General features: G+C 42.2%; 1 protein-coding gene across 8 annotated transcripts in view; it reads left to right on the top strand.

The window, feature by feature from the left end:
* PDZD2 (PDZ domain containing 2) overlaps positions 1-22,051 on the top strand; it is a 202,654-nt gene that overhangs the window by 110,183 nt on the left and 70,420 nt on the right. For 6 of the 8 annotated variants that reach the window (XM_039842723.1, XM_039842727.1, XM_039842725.1 and 3 more), the window contains exons 2-3: positions 9,149-9,650; positions 19,996-20,138. In XM_039842723.1, coding sequence (XP_039698657.1) covers positions 9,149-9,650; positions 19,996-20,138 — 645 coding nt within the window. Of the gene's footprint in view, positions 1-5,318; positions 6,553-9,148; positions 9,651-19,995; positions 20,139-22,051 lie in introns of those variants that run through there. The other 2 variants (XM_039842729.1, XM_039842730.1) reach the window with 2 other exon arrangements.

The raw sequence follows: 22,051 nt of genomic DNA, 5'->3' as shown, positions 1-22,051 counted from the left end.
GGGTCCCAGAGGGGTCCACAGCCTAGTCCAGAAGGAATGGTGGGTATTCACTGGAGCGATGTGAGCAGAAAGGATGAGCGAGATGCTGGCGGAGCGGTGAGGGCTATCTCCTCAGGATAATTGGGCATGAACTGAAGGAAAGCGAGAAAGCCATCATCAAAAGAGCATGTTTGCATGAATCGAGATTTTAGGGGGTAAATGTCAGTGAGGATGCAGAAGGAGTTAAAGTCTGATGAATAAGGACCTACTGAAAAGGAGTTGCTTTTCAGAAGCAAGGTTCAAGAGGCCATGTGTTGTATGATTCCTTTCATATGAAACGTTCAGAAAAGGCAGATCTAGAGAGACAGAAAGTAGTGGCTGGGACGGGAATGGGCATTGACGGTAAATGGGCATGAGGGATCTTACTGAGATGATGAAAATATTTTAAAACTGATTTACGGTGATGGTTGCACCACTCGGCAAGTTTCCTAAAAATTATTTAATTATGCGTTTGAAATAGATGAATAATAATATGTAAAATGTGCCTCAACAAAGTTGTTTTTAAGAAGAGCCTTGTTTTTTTTAAATAGCATCTTCATTGCCCAGTCTTTTTCCGTGGTGCTTATTATGTGCCAGCCATTGTGCTAGCGTATGAGGATCCAAAGTATGAAATCTTGAAAAAAAGTAGTTTTAAACAGATAGTTTTCAAAGAAGGCAAATGGCTACTGACAATTTTGACCTCACTAATCATGACTGACTTGTAAACTGTGACACGAGGTAGGTTTTGACTATCGGACTGGTTAAGATTAAAAAGTGACAATATTCAGGAACAAATGGTTTTCTAAGACACTACTGGTGAGATTCTGAATTGTTGCCCCTTTTCTAGAGAAAAGATTGGAAGTACACGTGAAACACTTGAATGTGCTTTTGCCCCAGCAAGAGCTTTGGGCCCAGAAAGTCCACCTAAAAGAATTTATCTTCAGGAGGCTTTAGATACTGTCAATGTTCTAACACCATCACGTTTCTGTTACCAGACCAGTCCCCTGCTCCAAAATCCAGATTCGGGTATCTGGCTGCCCACACAACATCCACGTGAGCATCTCCAACTTAAGGTGTCCAGAACTTAACTCCGGAATAGATCTCTGCATTCAGAATCAGTCAAGTAGCCCCAACCCCCAAAAGGCTGCTGCATCGGCCTCAGGCCATGGCAACTCCATCCTCCTCCTCCAGTTGCTCATACCAAACACCTACACCCTGTCCTTGACTTCTACCCTTCCCCCACCCCCTGTATCTGATCAAAAAGCAAAAGCCGCCGACTCTACCTTCAAAATCAGTCACAATGCGTGCCGTATTTTACCATCTCCACTGCTGCTCTACGCTGAGCCACCTTCATCTCTCCCTGGAATTTCTGAAGATGACGTCTCTCTGATCTCCCTCCATCTCCCCTTGCCCTACCAGTCTATTCTCAACACAGAAACAAAGGGATCATTTCAAAACAGTGCATATCATGTTACTCCTCTGCTCAGAACTCAACAGCTCCCGCTTCGCGCACGAGCTTACAACGGCCTACAAGGCCTTGCGTGAACTGGCCTGGTACTTCGCCTACCCCATCTCCTATTACTCTCTTCCCCGCTCACTCCCCCTCTGCAGCCACACAGGCCTCCTTGCTCTTCCTCAAATACACCAGGCATGCTTCCAGTTTGCCACTTTTGCACGGGCTCTTCCCTCGGTCTGGAACGTTCTCCCAGGCAGCTGCATAGCCAACTCTTTCATCTTTACGTCTCTCTGCCCCATATGTTCTTCCCAGCGAGGCTCCCTTAGCACAGCATTTAAAACCCAGCCTGACTCTTCCAGCTCCTGGCATGCTCGATTCTCTATCCTGCTCAAGGTTCTCTATTTTCCATAGCACATCTCACCTTCTATAACATACTATACAGTTGGATGCTTATTTTAATAGATCTATTGTTTATTGTCTATCTTCCCCTGCTAGATTGTAAGCCCCACAATGATAGGAATCTTTGAGTTCACTGCTGTAGCCCCAAATGCCTAAAACAGTGTTTGACATATAGTAGGCATTCGATGACTATTTGTCAAATGAATAAATGAATGAATGAATTTGTAATGAGCACGTAGTAATTTTATAAACAACCAAAAAAATAGCATTATGTCATGAGAAAAAACGTGAAATGAGTTCCCTTGTCTGATGCTCGTCAGTTCCCTGATGAGGTGAGAGTGACTCACTGATGTGCAGCAGTCTGACTTTACCAGCACTTCCTTTGCTCCCCAGGGAAAAGGTGACCAGCATCATCAAGATGAGTTAGTAAATCTGTATGGCTACAGTTCTAATTTGATTCTGTACAGACTACAGGTTGACCTCATATAGTTATAAAAAAAAAAAAAAACCCTGATTTGCTCACAGTAATTTAATAAAGAAATGCAATCATTTGCAAATAGAAGCCTAGAGAGTCTCTTCTGAGGGCCAGTTATCTCTGCAGTATGTTTTATAAGGTCAGTTTTCATCATCGATCCGGTATTTTTACTTAATTTAGCTTCTGAATTCCTATTTCTAAAAGGAATATGGGTGCTTTAAAAAAGCTTTTATTGATTCATGCACAAATGAGGTGCATAAAAACCTTTGAGGAAAAGTGAAACTTCATTTAAACTTATTGCTGTATGATAGAAAGGGCCACACTTCTCCTTTCTTCCTGTTAAGCTGTATTGGAGTTGAAAGCGCATAGTGCGTCCTAGCGCAGAGATTCTTTGCTATGAGAGTTGCGAATTTAAATCGATCTTGTTAGTTTGATGCAAACTTTTAAGATAAATGTGAAAATTAGTGATAATCGTCGCATGGGAATCAAAATAATTCTTCCATTGGTCGTACGAGATAGCTGCTTGTTATCCATTGTTTTTCTGCAGTGTCCCCCGCCCCCATCCCTACCCCTTTACATCCAGAAGCTCTTAGCAGGAAACAGAAAGAGAGCCAGCTCTGCTTCCACGCAGAACGGATATTGCAGCCAATGGTTGCAGGAGATGGAATCTAAGCAAGGACGGGACAGAGCGGTGTACAGTTAATGCTGATTGACACAAATGTAGTTGCTGCCTTCGAGGCTGACACTGAATTTAATCGGTTTTTGTGCAATCCAAGGGTAGAGTACCCACTTTCTTTTTCACTCTTCTTAGTATAATTCCATCTCTGTTGGATTCTGTCTTAAAGATTTATTTTTAGTATTGGCTTGATTTAGAATGCATATTGATTTTTATTTCCAAGGACTAGTGTCAAGAATGATATATCTTTGAGCTCCTTCTATAAGTTTGATGTAGGGGAACAGGACCAGTTATAAACTGAGTTATTCTGTGTATTGTCCTGCTGTATGATGAGAACTATGATTTTACTCCACTAGTAAGCTAACAGGTTAGCCTGCCAATTTCATGGATGTCAGAACACGAGAGACTCCTAGATCAGAGAGGAAAAAACAGTTCATTTATAGAAATAGCAGTAGCCAGAGTGCCAGCATATTTGTACTACTTCCCCAAACCTCGACCCCCTGAGGGCAATGTGGACCTCTGTCTTGGTATGTAGATGGGTCTGATTTAAATTTCTCTGCTAATCGAGTGATGGTATTAAAAGTTTTGGTAGGTGATAATTTGGGTTGGGTTTGAATGGCTAATGTTGTATCATAGGCCGGGGGAAAAAAATCTTCAAATATTTACCTTGGTTCTTCACTCTCAACATGTGTCCCCCCCGCCCCATCCCAATTTTATGATAAAAAATAGTAAAATACACATTTTACAATAAAGAGAACATACCGATTTATCCATATTCTCTGCTCTGGTCTCCAGATAAGAGAGAGGAGGAAAGAGTTGTTGAACGCCAGCCATTCATGCTGATGAATAGAGGAGGTGAGAAATAGTAAAAATTGACTCCATCAGTTGCCCGCCCGCAAGCGGCAGTTGGAATGCAGTGTTCTAGTTGTTTCTACTCTAAGCCTTGACTCTGATCTATTTTCAAAGGCTCATTGGTGCCTGAGGCCCATCTTCCCCCATCTGATCAGGGCTGACTTTCTCCCTCACTCTACTAGCAAAGTAGATTGATTTACTTTCAGAAAAGGCCTATGAGCACATCAAGGATATCACTCATTCTGATCGACACCACGTTCTGCCAAAAATTCCACCTTCAGAGCCCCTGCAAAGAAAATTTGGATCTTTCTAGGGAGGGTATGGAATCTGGTACAAGTTTTCCCAAAATTCAGGGTAGCTAGGAGGCCGCACCTGAGAAAGAGACTGCCCTTGGGGAACCTGGTTACTAAATAACTCCAGGAAATAATTATTACCATCTTCCCATCCCCTCTTTGGAGCTGTCCATACTTGCCTTCCTCTGTTTCCCAGCCAAGGCTACTGGGAAATTAACCTATATATATTTAACACTTCCTCTCAACCCATTGTTCTCTGGGAAACAAAGTTTTCACCACCTCAGACAGCCCTCTGGATTAATTAGGTTTAGGAGGTTTTCAAAGGACCGCAAACAGCTTTTCAGCCTCCCATTACTTCTTAGGCAAGAGGAAATCACAGGAGAGAAAAATCAACCTCCATTTGTCGTGTGTGTGTGTGTCTGTGTGTCTGTGTGTCTGTGTATGTATGTGTGTTAGGGTAGCTATCAGCAGCTGGTCCCATTCCATAAAATTCAGACTCTGTTATAATAATTTGTCTACAAACAACTTCTTCCTGTTGTCTACTAGGGACCTGACATACTCAGATGAAGTAAGAATGTCTGTTTGGTAAAAAGTCTGAGTTCCAGAATTCTTTTATGCGTTCTGAGTTCTACAGTGTTTTTATGGCATTGTAGTATAGGCTAGTGCCCCGTGGTAGTGATTGGAGTTACTCTCAGCTACACACTGATATACACCCATGGTTCAGCTTGGCAGCACCACTGTGTGGTTCATACTGTGTGCCAGGCATCAGTAATCGATGACTGAATGCCCAAGGCGATTTTCAGAGGCACCTGGATATTGCCCCTCCCAAGGGCTTTGGCAAACTTGTGCAGTTGCCCCAAGTCTTCTTTTGATGGAATCAGGACATGGATAAATAATGCATGTCTTTGGCCTTCCAACACCTCCCTGTCTTTGCCCCCTCTCTTATCTCTTACCTCCCAGTCCTTCTTGTTCTTCAAACACTAGCCTTCAGCATTTCCAAGCACCCAACCTCACCTGCCAACCCCCTCCCAGGCGTCCCACTCCCAGAAAGTCCAAACTCCAGAATTATGACAGAGCATCGAAAAACAGAGGAGGCATTCAAAACTTTCTTTGTATAAAGCACTTTTTGAGGGAAAGGAAGGAAGGGGTCTATTTAGGGAAAAAATGCCTGCAAAGGCCAAGTGAAATGAAGAACACACATATTTCAGAGGGAGGGCTCTAAGCTAGAATTTGGAATCTCATTTCTGGATATGCTGGCCTTTCCTCGTTTATCTTAAGGCCATCCTGGGGTGGTCAAAATCTAATAAATTTTAATTGAATTAATAATTTTACATGCCAGAGGACAGGTTCAAATTTTTGGAAGAAACCAAAGAATAATCATATGGTAGAAAAACTTCTAAAAGACTAAGTTTACCCATTGTTAATGAACAGGACCTTCTGTTTTTTTTAAGTCGTGTGATTTTACTCCATTTCTTCTTCTCATATGTTAACTTTGAAATTTACAGATTCTAATGGTAGGTAACAATCCTACTGAACAGAAAAGGTGATTTGGAAATATGAATTAGCCAGGAAGGTGCTGAAGAGTTAGGAAAGTTACTTCAATACAGATGGATAGGAAATGTTGGGACATTACATTTAAGGTGACTCAAAGAATTATAAGATTACCCTCTGCCTAAAAGTCTCTTTCTCACCAACTTGCTATAGTGTCCATAATTCATTCATTACGCTTTGTCTTTCGGATGACCTTAGAAAAGTTTATGTTGAGGAAGGAATAAAATAACCTGTCATACAGTTCCCTGAAGGTGTCAGGGTCTTATTTATTGCTAGGAAGCCAAGGGAGGACAGGGAGATAGTGCCAAACTAAAGATAAATGCCTCTTGCTGTGTAATTCTTCTGAGTGTGGACTGCAGAAGGAATAAAGTGCCTTCAGTCATGGGGCCTTCCACGGTTCTTGGAGCTTCCATGATGTAGAGATGGGGAAGATATTCAGGATCTTGTATTCCGAGTCCCTGGTCAGCCTTTTTGGTACTGAAAAGAAGGTCTCTGCATACAACCCGTCAGGCTGTTCAGAGTTTTAGTACAGAGGGTAGAGTCCCAAAAGGAATTTTAAAGGAATTGCTCCTCTAGGTGAACATTTTTTCAGATAGTTGGAAACCGTCTAAGAGGCCCAGGATGACGTGGACATAAAAGGAATGTTTCTATTTTTCCAGGGTTATGTGTTGTCCTTGGCACTGGATCGCTGTTGTTGGGACGGCTTGCTCTTCTAATCCCTAGAACTCTCCCTGGGAAAGTAGCATCCACAATTATTAGATGTGAAAGCACCTTAGAGAGGACCCATTTTAACATCTCATTTCACAGATGAGAGAACTGCAGCACTGGAAAGGTAATGACTGAAGAAGTCGAATCACACAGTGAGTGTAGCACGGGCTGGGGAATCAGACACACCTGCGTCTCCCATGTAGCAGTTACGTGAACCTAGGCAAGTGAATTGATCTTTCTGAGCCTCGGTTTCTTCTTCTCTAAAGAGCTTAGGGATTACCCACTCAAAACTGAACTCAGACCTTGACCAGTATTATTTTATTGGCTATCGTTTTTTTAATATGGAGACACAATTCACATAACATATAATCCACCATTTTAAAATGGCTATATTTACTGTCGTGCAATCATTACCACTGTCTAATTCCAGAACATTTCCATCACCCTCCAAAACACCCTGCATCTATGAGCACTGAGTCCCAACTCTCCCTCCACCTAGCTCCTGGCAGCCTCTAATCCACGCTCCATCTCTACGGATTTGCCTATTCTAGACATGTCCTGAAAGTGGAATCCTATGTGGCCTTGGGCTGTCGGGCATCTTTAACTTAGCATAATATTTTCAAAGTTCACCCAAGTTGTAGCATATACTGCTTCCTTTTTATTGCCAAATAATATCCCATTATTAGGATATACCACATTTTGTCTGTACATTCATCAGTTGATAGAAATTTGAGGAAGTTACCATTGTTCTACATGAGCGAGCCAAAGCTAGGACTTCCGGTGTCTATAACTCTCATCTGGTCCTGGTGTTACCTCCTCACACTGCTTTTCATATCACTGGAGTTTATGCAGCGTATTCACAGCAGTGGTTTCCTCAAAGAAACCCTTACAACCCGCTAACCACTGTTAGGATTTTATACCTTTACAAAAATTTTTCTACTGTGGGGGAAAGAAAACACGACAATTCGAAGAAATAAAATCTAAACGTTGTAGAAAATTTATGCCGAAAACCAGGTTGAATTTTCATTTTCTAGACTCCAGTGGACTGGTCTTTATACCTCTTCATCCCACTGTATTTCACAGAACACTCTGAGTCTTGTGCGATATCTTTTATCTACCTGGGTTTTATGTGTAAGTTCATTACCATGGTTTTTATTAGCTTTGGTTGATGTTTGATGACCCTTCTGTCTTGTTGACTTTACTCCACGGAAAACTCAAAATTATTCTCTTCTTCATGGCAGTCACTGTCATTGTATTGCCTGATCATTAGGTATGGGGAATGTATGCCTTGGGGCCGAAACTTAATACATTTCAAACACAGCTGGTCACCTCTCCTTAGAGCCCAGTCCCCTTCCCACATACTGACTGCACCAGCTTTCAGTTCTGATTTTCAGGCCAGAAGGGGGAGCAACTAGGTGGGTTATACTTGGAAAACTTCTGTTTTTTCAGTTGTTGAAGATGAAGGCATTTTCTTCATGGGAGCATGAAGACTGGAAGTGGGTCTGACTCGTTAAGGGCTTGGTTGTTGACATTCTTTGCTTGGGAACAAGCGATATGTAGAATATGGCAAGATTCCACTGGCGAATGCATTTCTCTGGGTTCATCTAGGGTTCCTTATCTTGGGTGGCACGAGCGGAGGGTCCAGCCCAGCCTGGTTTCCTGACTTTGAGCACGTGTTTTCTTTGCTAAAGCGTTAACGATCTGGCGTGATCACTGCTAATTACTCATTTGATGTTCTATTTTCTTGTTATTCTTTAAAATCTGGCGTAGTATTATGTGTTGGGCTTCACGTGCACTATGTCATCTATATTATTTCCTGCTTCTAAGTGTTTGACAGCCCTGAAATACATGAAAAACAACTGAGCCCTTGTCTTCTTCAAGCTAAGTATCCCTCTTTCTTTCTACTATTCCTGTCTTCTTCAAGCTAAGTATCCCTCTTTCTTTCTACTATTCCTGGTTGACAGTTTCCAGCAGACTTCTTTGTCCTGGTCACCCCGTGTCTGTGTGTTTTCCACTTTTTCAATGTCCCTCTTCACGTGATACCCAGACTAGAAATGACACCCCATGTGTGCTATGAACAACTTCAACCAGAACTATTACCAAGAAGTGAACCTGATACTCATGTAGTGCAGCATATGCATGCCAGCACTTATTACCCGTTGTGACTTAATAGCAGCCAACACCCCTCCACCCTCATTCAGCGTCTTTATCTACTTTAACTGTGAGGCAGAGATGTCTGTTCCTGGGAAGTTGATTTTTTGATCCTAAGAGCAGAACTTTACATTTTCTCCAATCTCTTTTGTGCATTCTTTACCCTGGGAACGTTCGTGTTTTTACACCAGAACTGTATGAATGAGAGAGAGGCTAACATAATTCCGATGCAAGAAATTGTTGAGTGGAGGATTCTTTTTTTTTTTAATGATATGTTAAGATCGGCTCAGAAAATCCTTATCTGACTACCTATCCTAAGGTACTTTCATTAGTAATTTCTAGTTCATTGGGTTTTTCCGGTTTGTTTTGGGGTAATTTTTAGCATCAACAATTATATAGATTAAAAGAATAGATTGAGTGTTGAGCCTCTCCAGGAAGCTCACTATCTCAATTTGTTGGCCAGATTTTTAATCACATTGGTCCCATGTGGGCCATTGAATGCGCCAGCCCGCTGCATTGCTCAAGAAGGCTGTTCGAGGGTTTTAATTGTACCTCTCTGCTTGTTGCAGTTACCTGGCTGAGCAGTGCTGGAATGGCGGCTTTATCTACCTGATCATGCTGCGTCGCTTCAAGCACAAAGTCCATTCTCCTTATAATGGCAACAGTAGCAACAGCTCTGAACCAGGAGAGGCGCCGACCTTGGAGCTGGGTGACCGAACTGTGAAAAAGGGGAAAAGAGCAAGAAAGTTTGGGGTCATTTCCAGGCCTTCTACACACAAGGCCACTGAGGAATCCAAGAACAACACTGGCTGTGAGTTGGACAATGACTCCATCTCTGAGCTAGACAATGGCCCAGACCCTGAACTTGGAAATGGTCATGCCTTCGAACTAGAAAATGGCCCAGATTCTGTCAAGGAGGTGGCTGGCACCCATCTAGACAAGTCAGAAGTGGACAAAGAGACAGAGCATAGAGTTCCAAAGACAGATGCTCTTCAGCCCACAGGCAATGATAAACGCCGCTTCTCAAAATCTGGGAAGACAGACTTTCAATCAAGTGACTGCCTAGCACGGGTAAGGTTTGGTTTAATTATAGAACCTGAATTTTAAAAGATATGTTGTTTGAAGTTGCTTTTAAGGTTTAGAAAATATATCTAAGGTGACATTCCATTTAGAATCCAATAAATATATTAAGATAAATGGTCAGAGAATATAACAATAACAACGAAAAAATCCAAGTCGTTTTTATCCTATTTAAATAAAGAGCTAGTCGAGTGATCGTCAAGTGGAAAATTCAAGCCTTCTGTGGTATAATTTGAGTCATATGAGGCCCAGATAAAGTACTTGAACTGCATCATTATTTATCACTGCTGTCACCAGTGGAATTGCCACTGCAAGGCCAAGAATTCCTGGTGGCAGTTGATAGCAGAAACATCCAAGCCTCAGCATTACACAGGAAGGATGTTCGACATGCAGGGAAGCATCTGCTTTTATTTTTAACACTTCAAAACCAGTGACATTTTCATGGGGTCATGTTATAACATTGCTGAATTCCAGCGAAGTTTAGAAACTTCACAGAAATCTCCGAAACTATGATATCCAGCTGTGATGGTCAGGGCTGGTCTTACTACCTAAAGGCAAAGCAGATGTGATATATTCTGAATGGTGATGGGTACTCTTCCAGCCTCAGATTGTCTCCCCCACTATAACTAACACTCTCTCATTAAGTTACATTTTTTTTAGAGTAAGCACGTTTGTTCCAAGAATCTTCTTGGCAGATACTCCTATGGATTTCTAATGAAGCAGTAACTTCCTAAGCGGTTCCTGATGAGTGTCTATTCTGACTCAGGGGATGCCCTCTAGGGATGAAAGAGAAAGCTGGAAAGGTAAAAAATGAGGCACAGTGGGGAGCATCAAATTCAGCTTAAATTCAGCTTTGCATGCTGGGAAGTGGTGCTCTGGGACTGAATGTAATTTATAGTAAGGCTGTTTCATGCATATTTCTGTATTTGCAGCCAATCTGTATAATGGGTTGAGAGGAATCAAAATAAGCCCTCTCTGAAGGAACCACATTCCTTCATTTGAGGAGCTAGATGATCTTCTTAAATCCTTACACAGAGGAGGCATATTTGTAGATGGAAAGTATAAACAAATCAGAAGAAAAAATAGTTTCTATCAATGATTTTCTATCAAGTTTATTCACCCCTCCCCCTAGAAAAAGGACTAAGGGCAATAGTAGACATCAAAAAAAATTATGATGTCTACCACTCTCAAATTAAGGCCAATAAAAATAATAAGTTTTCCCCCTGACTATTCAAAGGTAGAGCATTCCTATGAAACATTTCATAAGCTGAAATGGCATAAAGCAAAGATGTAATTACTATTAATGTATATGGAATATTTGAGCATTCTCCAGACCCGAAAAATAACCTACCAAATCATACTAAATAACACATAAAATCTAAAATAATGCCAACATATAGTAAAAGCAGTGCCACTATCACTGCTTGGGGTGTGCACTGCCTCTAAAACGGCTCACGACAAAACAAACACCAAATGCTGTTTTTGCTTTTTGCCTATTTACATAAAAACAAACATCTTCCTTGGATTTCTTTCAGTTAATGAAGACAGGTACTAATGTAGATCTTTCATAAAAGCAAAGTGGTATAGCACAAACTTTTGAAAAGTGGGTGGTACCTGTATTATATAATATGTTTCTTATCAATGGATACTATATCCTGATTAGATTGTAAATACACAAAAACCTAAAATAAGTTAGGGAGTATTGGTATCCTTAATCATTTTGAAGGTTTAAGGTTGAATCTCACATACAGTACAAAGAACAGGCTATAATTTGTCCTAGTATAAGTGGAAATAATTTAGAATTATTTTAAAACGAAAACACGCACCAAACTTTTAAGAAAGTACTATTCTCTGCTCGTCTTAATTAAAATACTATTCTCTGCTCATCCGAATTAAATAAAACTCAATTTTTGGATTAAACTATCTTAAGATTGCACGTATCAGTTCCCGATTTTTGCACTTAAAGTCAAATGTCCAAGAAAATATAAATGAAATGGGGTTGGGGGACCTTGATCTGTAGCCTTTGGGACATTTTCTAAAATTTATTTATTTATTTTAATTAGTTTCAAGTATACAGTACATTGGTTAGACATCTATATAGTTTATAAAATGATCCCCCCAATTGCTCTCTCGCTCCCCTGCCCCTCCACCTAGTCGACATATTAATGCTAACTGCATTCCCTATGCCATGCTCCCCATCCCCATGACCATCTATTAACTACTAATTTGTACTTCTTTAACTCTTCACCTCTTTCTCCCAGCCCCCTCCCCCCCTCCCCTGTCCATCACCAAATTGTCCACTATATTTGTGAGCTTAGTTTCGATTAGTTTGTTCTTTTTGTTCCTTAGCTTCCGCATATGTGAAATCATACGGTATTTATCTTTCTCTATCTGACTTATTTCACTCAGTAGAATAACCTCTAGGTCCCTCCATGTCATTGCAAATGGTAGGATTTCATTTTTTTAATGGCTGAGTAAAATTCCATTGTATATAGGAACCATAATTTCTTTATCCAATCGTCTGTTGATGGACATTTAGGTTGCTTCCATATCTTGGCTATTGTAAATTGCGCTGCCATGAACATAAGTGTGCATCGATCTTTACAGATTATTGTTTTGATTTTCTTTCGATAAACACCCAAAAGTACAATTGCTGGGTCAAAAGGTATATCCATTTTTAATTTTTTGAGAAACCTCCATACTGTTTTCCAGTTTGCTGTACCAATTTGCAATCCCACCAACAATGTACAAGGGTTCCCTTTTCTCCTCATCCTCGCCAACACTTGTTTTTTGATTTATTGATGATAGCCATTCTGACAGGTGTGAGGTAATATCTCTTTGTGGTTTTAATTTGCATTTTTCTGATAATTAGTGACCTTGAGCATCTTTTCATATGTCTGTTAGCCATCTGTATTTCCTCTTTGGAGAAGTATCTGTTCAGGTCTTCTGCCCATTTTTTTTATTGGATTGTTTGGGGCTTTTTTGTTGTCGAGTTGTATGAATTCTTTATATATTTTGGATATTAACCCCATATCAGATGTATTATTAGCGAATATCTTCTCCCAGTCAGTCTGTTGTCTTTTTGTTTTGTCGATGGTTTCCTTTGCTGGACAAAACCTTTTTAGTTTGATGTAGTCCCATTCGTTTATTTTTTCTTTTGTTTCCCTTGCCCAGGGAGATATATCTGAAAAGAAATTCCTGTTAGTAATATCAGAGAGTTTACTGCCAATGTTTTCTTCTAGAAGTTTTATGGTTTCAGGTCTTAAATTTGTCTTTAATCCATTTTGAGTCTGTTCTTGTATACAGTGTAAGAAGGTGGTCTGGCTTCTTTTTTTTGCATGTATCTGTCCAATTTTTCCAACACCATGTCTTGAAGACAGTCTCTTCAATAAATGGGACTTGTTTTTTTTAAGCCACATGCCTATAGAAAGGAGAGGCTTGCCATCTGGTATTTGCATTCTTCATAACTGTCCATAATCTATAGACTGATTATTGACCTTGGGTTATACTTTTGGTCTTGGAAAGTTGAAACGGGCCACATATCTTCTCATACACGAATATTTTAGCACCCTTTTCAGCCCCAGAAGTATCGTCATTAGATGCATTTATCCCAAATTGATGGAGTTGGCAAGAAGTAGCTTTTCCTTCACATCTAAGTGCGACCCAAATTAGAACCAAGAGACCTTCACAGAAAGTTACTTAGATCCTTGGTCTGAGTGCATTTTTTATTTTTTACTCCAGGATGAGCTCAAGGTCATGCTAAAATGGAATTTCCAGGTAAAAAAAATTAACTATTTACCACTTAAGCCTTTGGAGGAAAAATTCCATTCCATTTGAAGAATGGGAGATTCAACATGTCAGCAATCTCCTGTTTCTGCTTTATTAATGATTTAATATATCTACAAAAACTTAATAAATTACCAAAAAGGCTTATAATAATCTTTCAGACCATTTTTATTTGTCAGGTACTTCTTTTTCATAGACCATTATTTGTTACATGTTTTTATATTCTGTTCTCCTTAGCAGTGCTATAGAAAAATAATTCCTCTAACAACTATTTTTTTAAAAAAGTATGTTTCTATAAAATATTAACACATAATGTGTTAACACATAATGTATGCAACCAGATTAATTTTTAAAAATACGAAAGTTGGGTCCATCGTCTAAAACCTAAGAATCTCCTAGGACATAGATAAGCAGTTTTAGAAATACATTCAGTGTTACTCCCCGTCTAGTAAAGATCATGACTCATCTAAGGTAACAATTTTTGCAAGCCTATTTAGATATAAATGTGTATTTTTATAATGCTACATGGTAAAAATGAATACAACCAAATGTAGTCACATAACGAAGAAAAAAAAAATTCTACCATTTACCAGGCAGGTGGGTTTATTCATGCTGGCACATGTGTCTATGGGCACCTTGTGGTTTTACCCTAGTGCTTACAATTCGCCCTAGCTAGTGCCTGACCTCTTCCCTAGGCCTTCGGCAGAGACCTCAGGAAGGCTGCCCCACATCTGAATCTGCAGGATAGGATGGGAAACTCAGGAGATGGACTCAGGACACCTACCGGTGGTCCCCGACGTTTGCAACAAGCAGAGGCAGCATCCTGTGTGTCTCCTAAGTCTTTGTCTGCACCGTCACCTCTCTCCTGAGCCCCGAGTTTCACCAGCTGCCTGCAGGACGTCTCTACCTGGGATATTTCACAATATGCCTAAAACTGGGTGCATCACTTTCCCACACCACCAAGTCCGCTCCAATGCTCCAGGTCTCACCACCCACAAAGGTGCCCCAGCTAGAAACCTGAGTGTCAGCTAGTGACCACTCACCTTGGTTTGTCCAGAACCTTCCCTGGTTTTGCACTGACAATCCCATGTCCTGGGAGATGCCTTTATCCCAGTTTGGGAACAGTTGGCATCCTGAAGTCAGCTGAAATGCTGCCCTCTCGCTTACACCATGTCTAGTCAGTCACCAAGTCCTGCCAACGCCTGCTCCCTTTAGGACCTCCCTGCCCGCTCCACTGCTCTTTCCCCCACTCCCACAACTTTAGATTGGGGCCATTTCTCATCTAGGCGGTCGTGGTCTCCTAACCATCTACTCTGCCCCAACTCTCATCCCATCATCCGCTGTGCCCGCTGCAACCAACAAGACCTTTCTAAAGAGCAAACTTCATCATGCAGGCAGGTGCATATACCCACACGCTGTAGCTTAAACCCTCTCGGTGGGTCCACTTGGCCTTCAAACACCGAGGCTTGATGGTAGCCCATGAGGCCCTTCATTATCGGATCCCTCCTTAACTTTCTGCCTCCCTGATTTGGGCTGAATTAGTTATAGCTTTTTTCAAGAACTCACTCTTGCCTCTGAGGCTTTGCAGATACTGCTCTCACTATCCTGTTTTTCTTCCTTCCCCAGTGCAGCTTAGCTTCTCCCTTTCCCGGGGGACCAAGCACCATGGCACCCTTCTCTAGGAGGCTTCCATGACACCCCTGCCGCCTGCCCCCATCTTAAGGCATCTCCTTTCTGAGCTCCTACAGTGCCCCTGCTTATCTTCATCAGTGCACGAAGCCCACATACTGCAAATACCAGTAGACTTTAGGGGCAAGGGCCTTATTTGTCTTTCTGTCCTGACTCAGTGCCTTGTACCTGCAGGTGCTCCGTAGCTCTTTTATTAGTGAAGACATCCAAGAGCGCCAGGCCTGAGAGGTGGACACCGAGTTCCAGCTCTAGCTCTCCCATCCCCGCTGACCTTTGGGCTGGGACGTCCTTTCTCTGAGCTTCCATCTTCTCACCTAGAAACTGAGCATTTTGGTCTGAGGACTGAGAGACTGCAACTTTAACATTGCGATCACACATTTCTTCATATCTCACTGATCATTCCAGATAAGAAGGGAGAAGCCGTCTCAGAATAGCTTTGCAACTAGAGCCAGAGCATTTACTGCAGTGAAATTCTACTTGGATGATGTGTCTTCTCACATTTGGGGCAAAGATGCTGTTGTAAAATTTTATTTTGGGTTCCAGCAGAAGATCTGGTCATTTAAATGCTGCCAAGACAACTCCCTGTAATGTACCACCCCTATCTGGTAAATAAATCCCCTTGTTTGCCTCTGTGAAGAGATGCTTGTGTGAGCACACACAGTAAATGGCATTTTACAGGAAAGGAAGCATTCCGACAGCATAAATACAAAGGTCCATAGCATCCAATTTTACGTAGTTTGGCTTTTTCTCACCAGACTAAGTCTCATTGCCCTTTAAGCCAACGTAGAAGGAAGCAAAGGCCTGAGCCATCTGTCTAGACAGGATCTGTTTCAGAGCTCAATCGTGTCTTCAACTGGATCAGTGTTCACACGCTGAACATCGGCCAACGTGCAGGTCTCCCATCTGAGCAAGCCCCTTAAGGTCAGTTTCGATAACTTCTGAAGAACTGTAGGATTAGTGGATAAACATCATATCATTGTTTATTGCATTTCTGCAATATTTTGATGTACTAGGCACTGTTCTAGTTGCCGGAGAACCAGTTGGTAAATGAGGAACAAGGTTCCTGTCTCATGGCATTTATCACATGGAAGGAGCCACAAGCCATAAATAAGCAAATCAAAACATGAGGTGGTGACAGTGAGTACCGTGAATGCAGTGAGACAGGGTGAAGTGAACGATGACTGCACAGCGTCATGGGTCGGGGGTCAGTGATTCGAGTGTTAGTGAAGACCTCATTAAAGGGGCAATGTTGGAGCTAAAGGGCTTCAGGAAAGGGAAGCCCTGCGAGACCTGGGGGCAGACTGTTCCTGGGAAGGAGCCAGCACGTGCAGATTCCCTAAGGCAGGAATGATAGGCTTTGGGAAGAGAGAAACTGGAGCACAGTGAGTGATGGGGAGAGCACGGGCAGGTGACTCAGGAGGCGTGGGCAGGGCTAGATTACAGAGGTTCAGGAATGTCACCTCGGAGAGTTGGGCCTTCTTCTACGTCTAGTCGGGAGCTGTGGGAAGGTTTAAGCTGAGTGCCTCACGATGCATTTTTTTTTTTTAAGTTCACCCTAGATGAGTAATGAAGAATAGTGGATTGTAGGAGGTGAAGAATTAAAAAAGAAGACCAGATTGGAGGCTGTTGTGATGACCCCAGCTCAAGATGCTGGTGGCTTTGACAAGGGTGACGACAGGGAGAAGGAGTACACGTAGATGGATGCAGATCTGGTTTGCAAGTAAAGCTCACGGATCTCGCTCATGGTTTGGGTTAGGGAATAGAAGGAGGAATCAGAGATAACCCACGGGCTTTTGGATTTTGTATTCTCTTTATCTTGAGTAGTGTTTTTCCCATGGAGATGGGAAAGCCAGGAGCGGATGGGGGAGAATCCTGTTTTGACTATACTGAAGTGCGTATTAGATACCCAAGTGGAATTATAAGGAGGCCGTCGGAAAGATACTTAATATTATTATATTTAGGTTGGTCTGTTGGTTTTTGGCCAGTACCAGCTTTAGCCAGCTTTAGTAAACTTCAAACACAGATTTTATTTATCTTTCAGCTACAGGCAGCTAGATTTACTACCATAGTGACAATTGTACAATTGAGACTGATAACATCTGCCTCTTCTTGTTTGTGCCTTCCTTCCCGTACCTCTGAACTCATGAGATGACCAAGAAATTCTGAGGCAAAGAAACTTGCACTGATTTCTTTGAACTCTCTCCTTACAGTTCCTACTTTCAATTATGGGGAAAAAAAAAAATTGTTATTGGATAAAAGTGAAAAAGAAGATGATCTGTTTCTTGGCTAGTATCGTTGGGGTCTGCATTACAGATTGGTCATTTCTGCCCTCTGAAGCCATTTTTATTAGACATGTGTTTTGTTTTGCTTTTAACTAGTTGCGTGTTCATATGAGACAGGGACATGGGTGTGGCGTGGCAGTGTGGAGTGGGGTGTGGGTGCTCTTGACGAAAATTGTCTGTAACTCTTTGTCAGAGTATATATTAGACCATTATTCTTTCCCCACGATCATAGTTTTTGCATGTGTCTTGTCACGAGTCCTATCTCTAAGAGCATTAAAAAATTAAGACGAATCCAGTATTGTCACACCCTCTGTGAACCATACTTAACATGTTCCGTTTAACACAATGAAGTTAGAACAGGGAAAATGATGGTGTCACTAGTATCGGAGATGGATAGTTTTTACTAATTTGAGCTAAAACGAAATGGATTTCCTTACTTCTGGCTTCTAATCATGGTCCCCATAGCTCTTGGGAAAGAGTCTCACAGCTTTTCTGTCTGAAGAGAGGGAGGAGCACCGCCCCACATCTTAAGAGACTCTGAGAGCTATTGGCATATCTTCCAAGGAAATAGCAAGTCAGGCCACCCTCCGCTCTGGTTTCTCAACTGTGTCATGAGGCCCAATGAGGCAGCCACAGGCTGACCCAGGTGTTAGTGTAGGATGTCTAGCAAGCCAGCAAATCAGCACATCCCTGAATTTTTTCCCTTTGGGGCCATCTCCTGGGCCCTAGGGTCTCGTGTACTGGAAGCGTTGAAAGTTGCCATCCTGGCAGTAGTACCGATTCTTGAGAATGGCTTCTTGAAGTAGTGGAGCTAAGTGGAGATATTGAAGGCCAGGGAGGCTGGAAGAGAGAAAGGCATTCCAGAGGTCAGCGGCAACAAACCAAACACCATGGAATCCAAAGTAAGACGACTGTATGATATAGAGATCGTTGACAAGTTCATGAACTACTGTGGTAAGCCAGTGACTTCTGAAGTTACATTTGGCCAGACAGGCTTCGAGCATCTGTGGTGAGTGGATGAAGGAGACAGTTGGCACCACTGCATGTTGCCGGGGTAATGGAGCCCCAGCGAGCAGTACTGTGCTAGAAAAAGGGTAGGACCCAACAGGTCCCTGTCTGGTAATCATTTCCCCAGACATTCCTGCTGCCGCTCGTCGGTGACCGTCCAACATCTGGTTTTTTTACTATTGCATAAAGTTTCGTTTTAGTTTCTGACAGTGTGTATTTCAGATTTCCTAAATGCTTCACATTCTTTCTCTTCTGCCAGCAGCTTGAATGGGCAGGTTGCCTATTTCTAGGGGGATGATGGCTTTGTTTGTTTTGGACCCTAACTGTTTCATTGGACCTTCCTCATGGATGAGGAAAGCAGACGGCTTTTGTTTTACATGCTAAAGAATGTATTGTGACCAATCCTCATACACCTAGAGCTAAAAAGAACTATAGGGGTGAGCCTAAATAAGACCCCAAAATAAACCACTTTGGAAGGGTTTGCTTTCATTTCTCTGAATAGCTAAATATCTGAGGAAACTCAAACGTTTTGCAGTGGGTATATGTTTGTGTCCTTGGAATGAAATAGGGAAGTCTAGTGGAAAATGAACCAAACCAGAAAAACTGTCAGCAGTCCAGAAGACTTAGAGATGTTTCTTAGTTTTTAAAAAAAGGATTCATTTTTAATGTGTATAAAAGTCAAAGCATTTTTTTTAATGTGTTGAGAGTGTACAGACTAATGTCTGTAGAAGTCAGTAACAGATTCACTAATTTCCTATTTTGGTTTCTCCCACCAAAGATCTCGTATGTTTTAAGGGAGTTTGAGATTCGATTCAATACGTTTTTAATACAGCTATGTATATATGTATGTATTACAACTAATATGCAGTTACCTATCAACATTTATTATGTATCTACTAGATGTTGGGAACAAAACTTGCAGAAGTAACAATTATCTCCACTTTAGAGGCAAGGAAATTGAGGTTTTTTTAAGGCATTAAATGACTTTCATAAGTACTGACAGAGCTGGGCTCACACTAGTTGAAGTCTCCTGGCCTCAAGACCTAGCTTTGGCTTCCTTTCATCTTCCCTTATTAATTAGTAGCCGTGCGTAAATAAAAGGAACCCAGACACAGCCAGTGTTTATACTCACAGTGGTATCTGGGTTTCAGGCAGAAGAACCCTCACTTAACAGGGCCCTGCTCAGAGAATTCAATAACCACTCTTGCTGTGCTGTCCAATGTTATAGCCACTAGCCACAAGTAACTGTTCAATTAAAATCAAATGAAGTTAAAAAATCCAGTGTCTTAGTTGCCACTAGCCACATTTCAAGCACTGATTAAACACCTGTGGCTAGTGACTCTGTGTTGGATGGTTCCAATACAGAATATTTCCATCACCAGAGAATGTTCTGCTGCACAGCACTGCCAGCTAGAGACTTTGGTCCAACCCACAGAGTTTTTCTTCTGTGGTCCTCTGTGTATCTGTTGACAAGTGATGAGTATTTGGCCTGACCTAACAGCTTCACTCTCCTGTGTCAGTGCCCTGTGTCTGTCTGTAAACTTCATAGTGTGCTCCCTTTTTCTTTCAAGGAGGAAGTTGGCCGGATATGGAAGATGGAGCTGCTGAAAGAGTCGGATGGGCTGGGAATTCAGGTTAGTGGAGGCCGAGGATCAAAGCGCTCACCTCACGCTATCGTTGTCACTCAAGTGAAGGAAGGAGGTGCTGCTCACAGGTGACTAGATAACTCTCCCCCTTTCTCTTCCTCCTCCTCCTCCTCTCCCTTCCCTTCCCCTGGGTGCTCAGACTCTTGACTCGGTCAAAGCCCTGGTAATTACAGTTCGTAAGGATTATGCTGGAGCACAGAAGGAAATCAGGCATGAGAAGTTCTAATTAAACACATCCCTGAGCACAGGAAGTGGCTAATAGCTGGCGATATCACAGCCTCCGCCAAACCATGAAGAAGAGAATGGATTTCTTTCTCGTCCAGTTTGAGTTTCAAGTGAATGTCACTTACCCTAACTTTGGGGATGCTGGCAATATATGGTTACTTATCAAGACTATGCCATGCAACAGGTCACCACGTTTGTGACATCCTAACTCACGTAAGACTGGAGCTAATGACTTGGCGAAGCGATTGGTTTCAAATGTGACCACGGTCCACCTGCTGCGTCTGGATTTGTCAGGTCTCTCAGGATTCTATGCACACCTACATACGTGTGTGTCTGTTGTGTCTCGGGGGAAAGTAATGGCGAATTTTTCTCTTTGTGACCTGAAAACAATTCGTACTTCAGAGCTTTTTTTAATCTGAACAGTTATCTGAAGTAGGAAGAGGGACAGCTCTAAGGCGGAGCTCGTACCAAAAAAGGAGTCCATACAGGGATGTAGCTGTCTCTAAATGTAAGGTGTGCTCTTGCCAGGCTAGCTGATTGCTTCTGTGTGCAGTAAGTCCTCACTTAACATTATCGATAGGTGACACGTGAAATGAAACCAGTTTTACCAGAGGCTAATTGATATAAACAAGAGTTCAGTTTCTAGAGCATCTCATTGATGTTATAATGATGTAGAATGAAATGCCATTATTTAAGGACCTGCTGTCCATAGGGTGTCTACTCTTTGTAAGGCGCGGTGGGGTGTGCGCGTCATGTTGCATGCCCACGTGTATCTAGTAGGTGTATAAGGGCAGGGTTTCACTGATGAGGGAGGTTAACGTAGTCTGGAATTTATAGTGTTTGGTCCGGGTACACCGATACTGAGGAAGATAGGGCCAACCAGAGCTGTGTTGGCCTGCCCAGGACCGAGAGGATACTCAAAAATATATCTCATGGGGTGGAGTTGGAGGAGCTGGAGGTATTCAGTCTGAAGAATGGAAAACCGAGGAGAGGACCAGGGCACAAACCGTCAAAGTGTTTCACGCTCATCTGTCTAGCTAGAAAGTAGTATGGTAGTAACTAAAGTAGAGGTAAAATTAGTGACCCTTGTCGTTTACCTTGGTCACAGTAATTATTGAAGAATTAAGACCTTAGATAGTTTTTATCCAGAAAAGCATCATTAAACGTCCCAAATGATGTATGCTTTAAGGAACCCCCAGCAAGTAGCCATTCTCCCATTAATCCCGGGTGTTAGGTTCTAGTCTGTCTGTGGAAAGTTGGCAGACAGGAAATTCCTGTGTCCACAGAGAAGCTCACGTAGAACTAGTCTTGTCCTTCCTCTCTCTGAGCTGTCTCTAGTGAGTCTCACATTGCTTTTCACCCTTGGCCTGGAGTTGTGTGCGTGTGTCTCTCTCTGCCTCTGAGGAGTATAGTTCGCATGTGGGCTTTCTAGTTACTAGTAGGAGAAGAGTGAGATGGAGTTAAAGCGGGAAAGAAAAGGTGGGAACAGGGATGGTCTTGAAGGGGTTGTGGATGAATGAACCCAGGGACGCTGACCAGAACCATGGTATTCTTACCCTCGAAGCCCTCACCTCCAGAGAGGCACCCGCACACCTCCTGGAGGTCCCAGCTGTTTGTTCTCTGTGGTTTGCGTTGTGTTTGTTCTCTTCTAGGTCCCCGCTCTTTCCATTCCAAGCAACTGTGAGATCTTTAGCATTTCTCTGTCGTAGAGGTTTTTTGAGAGACAGGAGCAGAGGGAGCTGGAAGTCTCTGGTGC

The sequence above is a fragment of the Pteropus medius genome, unplaced genomic scaffold (genome assembly GCF_902729225.1).
Source record: "Pteropus medius unplaced genomic scaffold, Ma_sr-lr_union100, whole genome shotgun sequence".
Classification (NCBI taxonomy): Eukaryota; Metazoa; Chordata; class Mammalia; order Chiroptera; family Pteropodidae; genus Pteropus; species Pteropus medius.
Note: the sequence above shows the minus strand (reverse complement) of the source record. Positions and strands in the feature narration are given on the sequence as shown.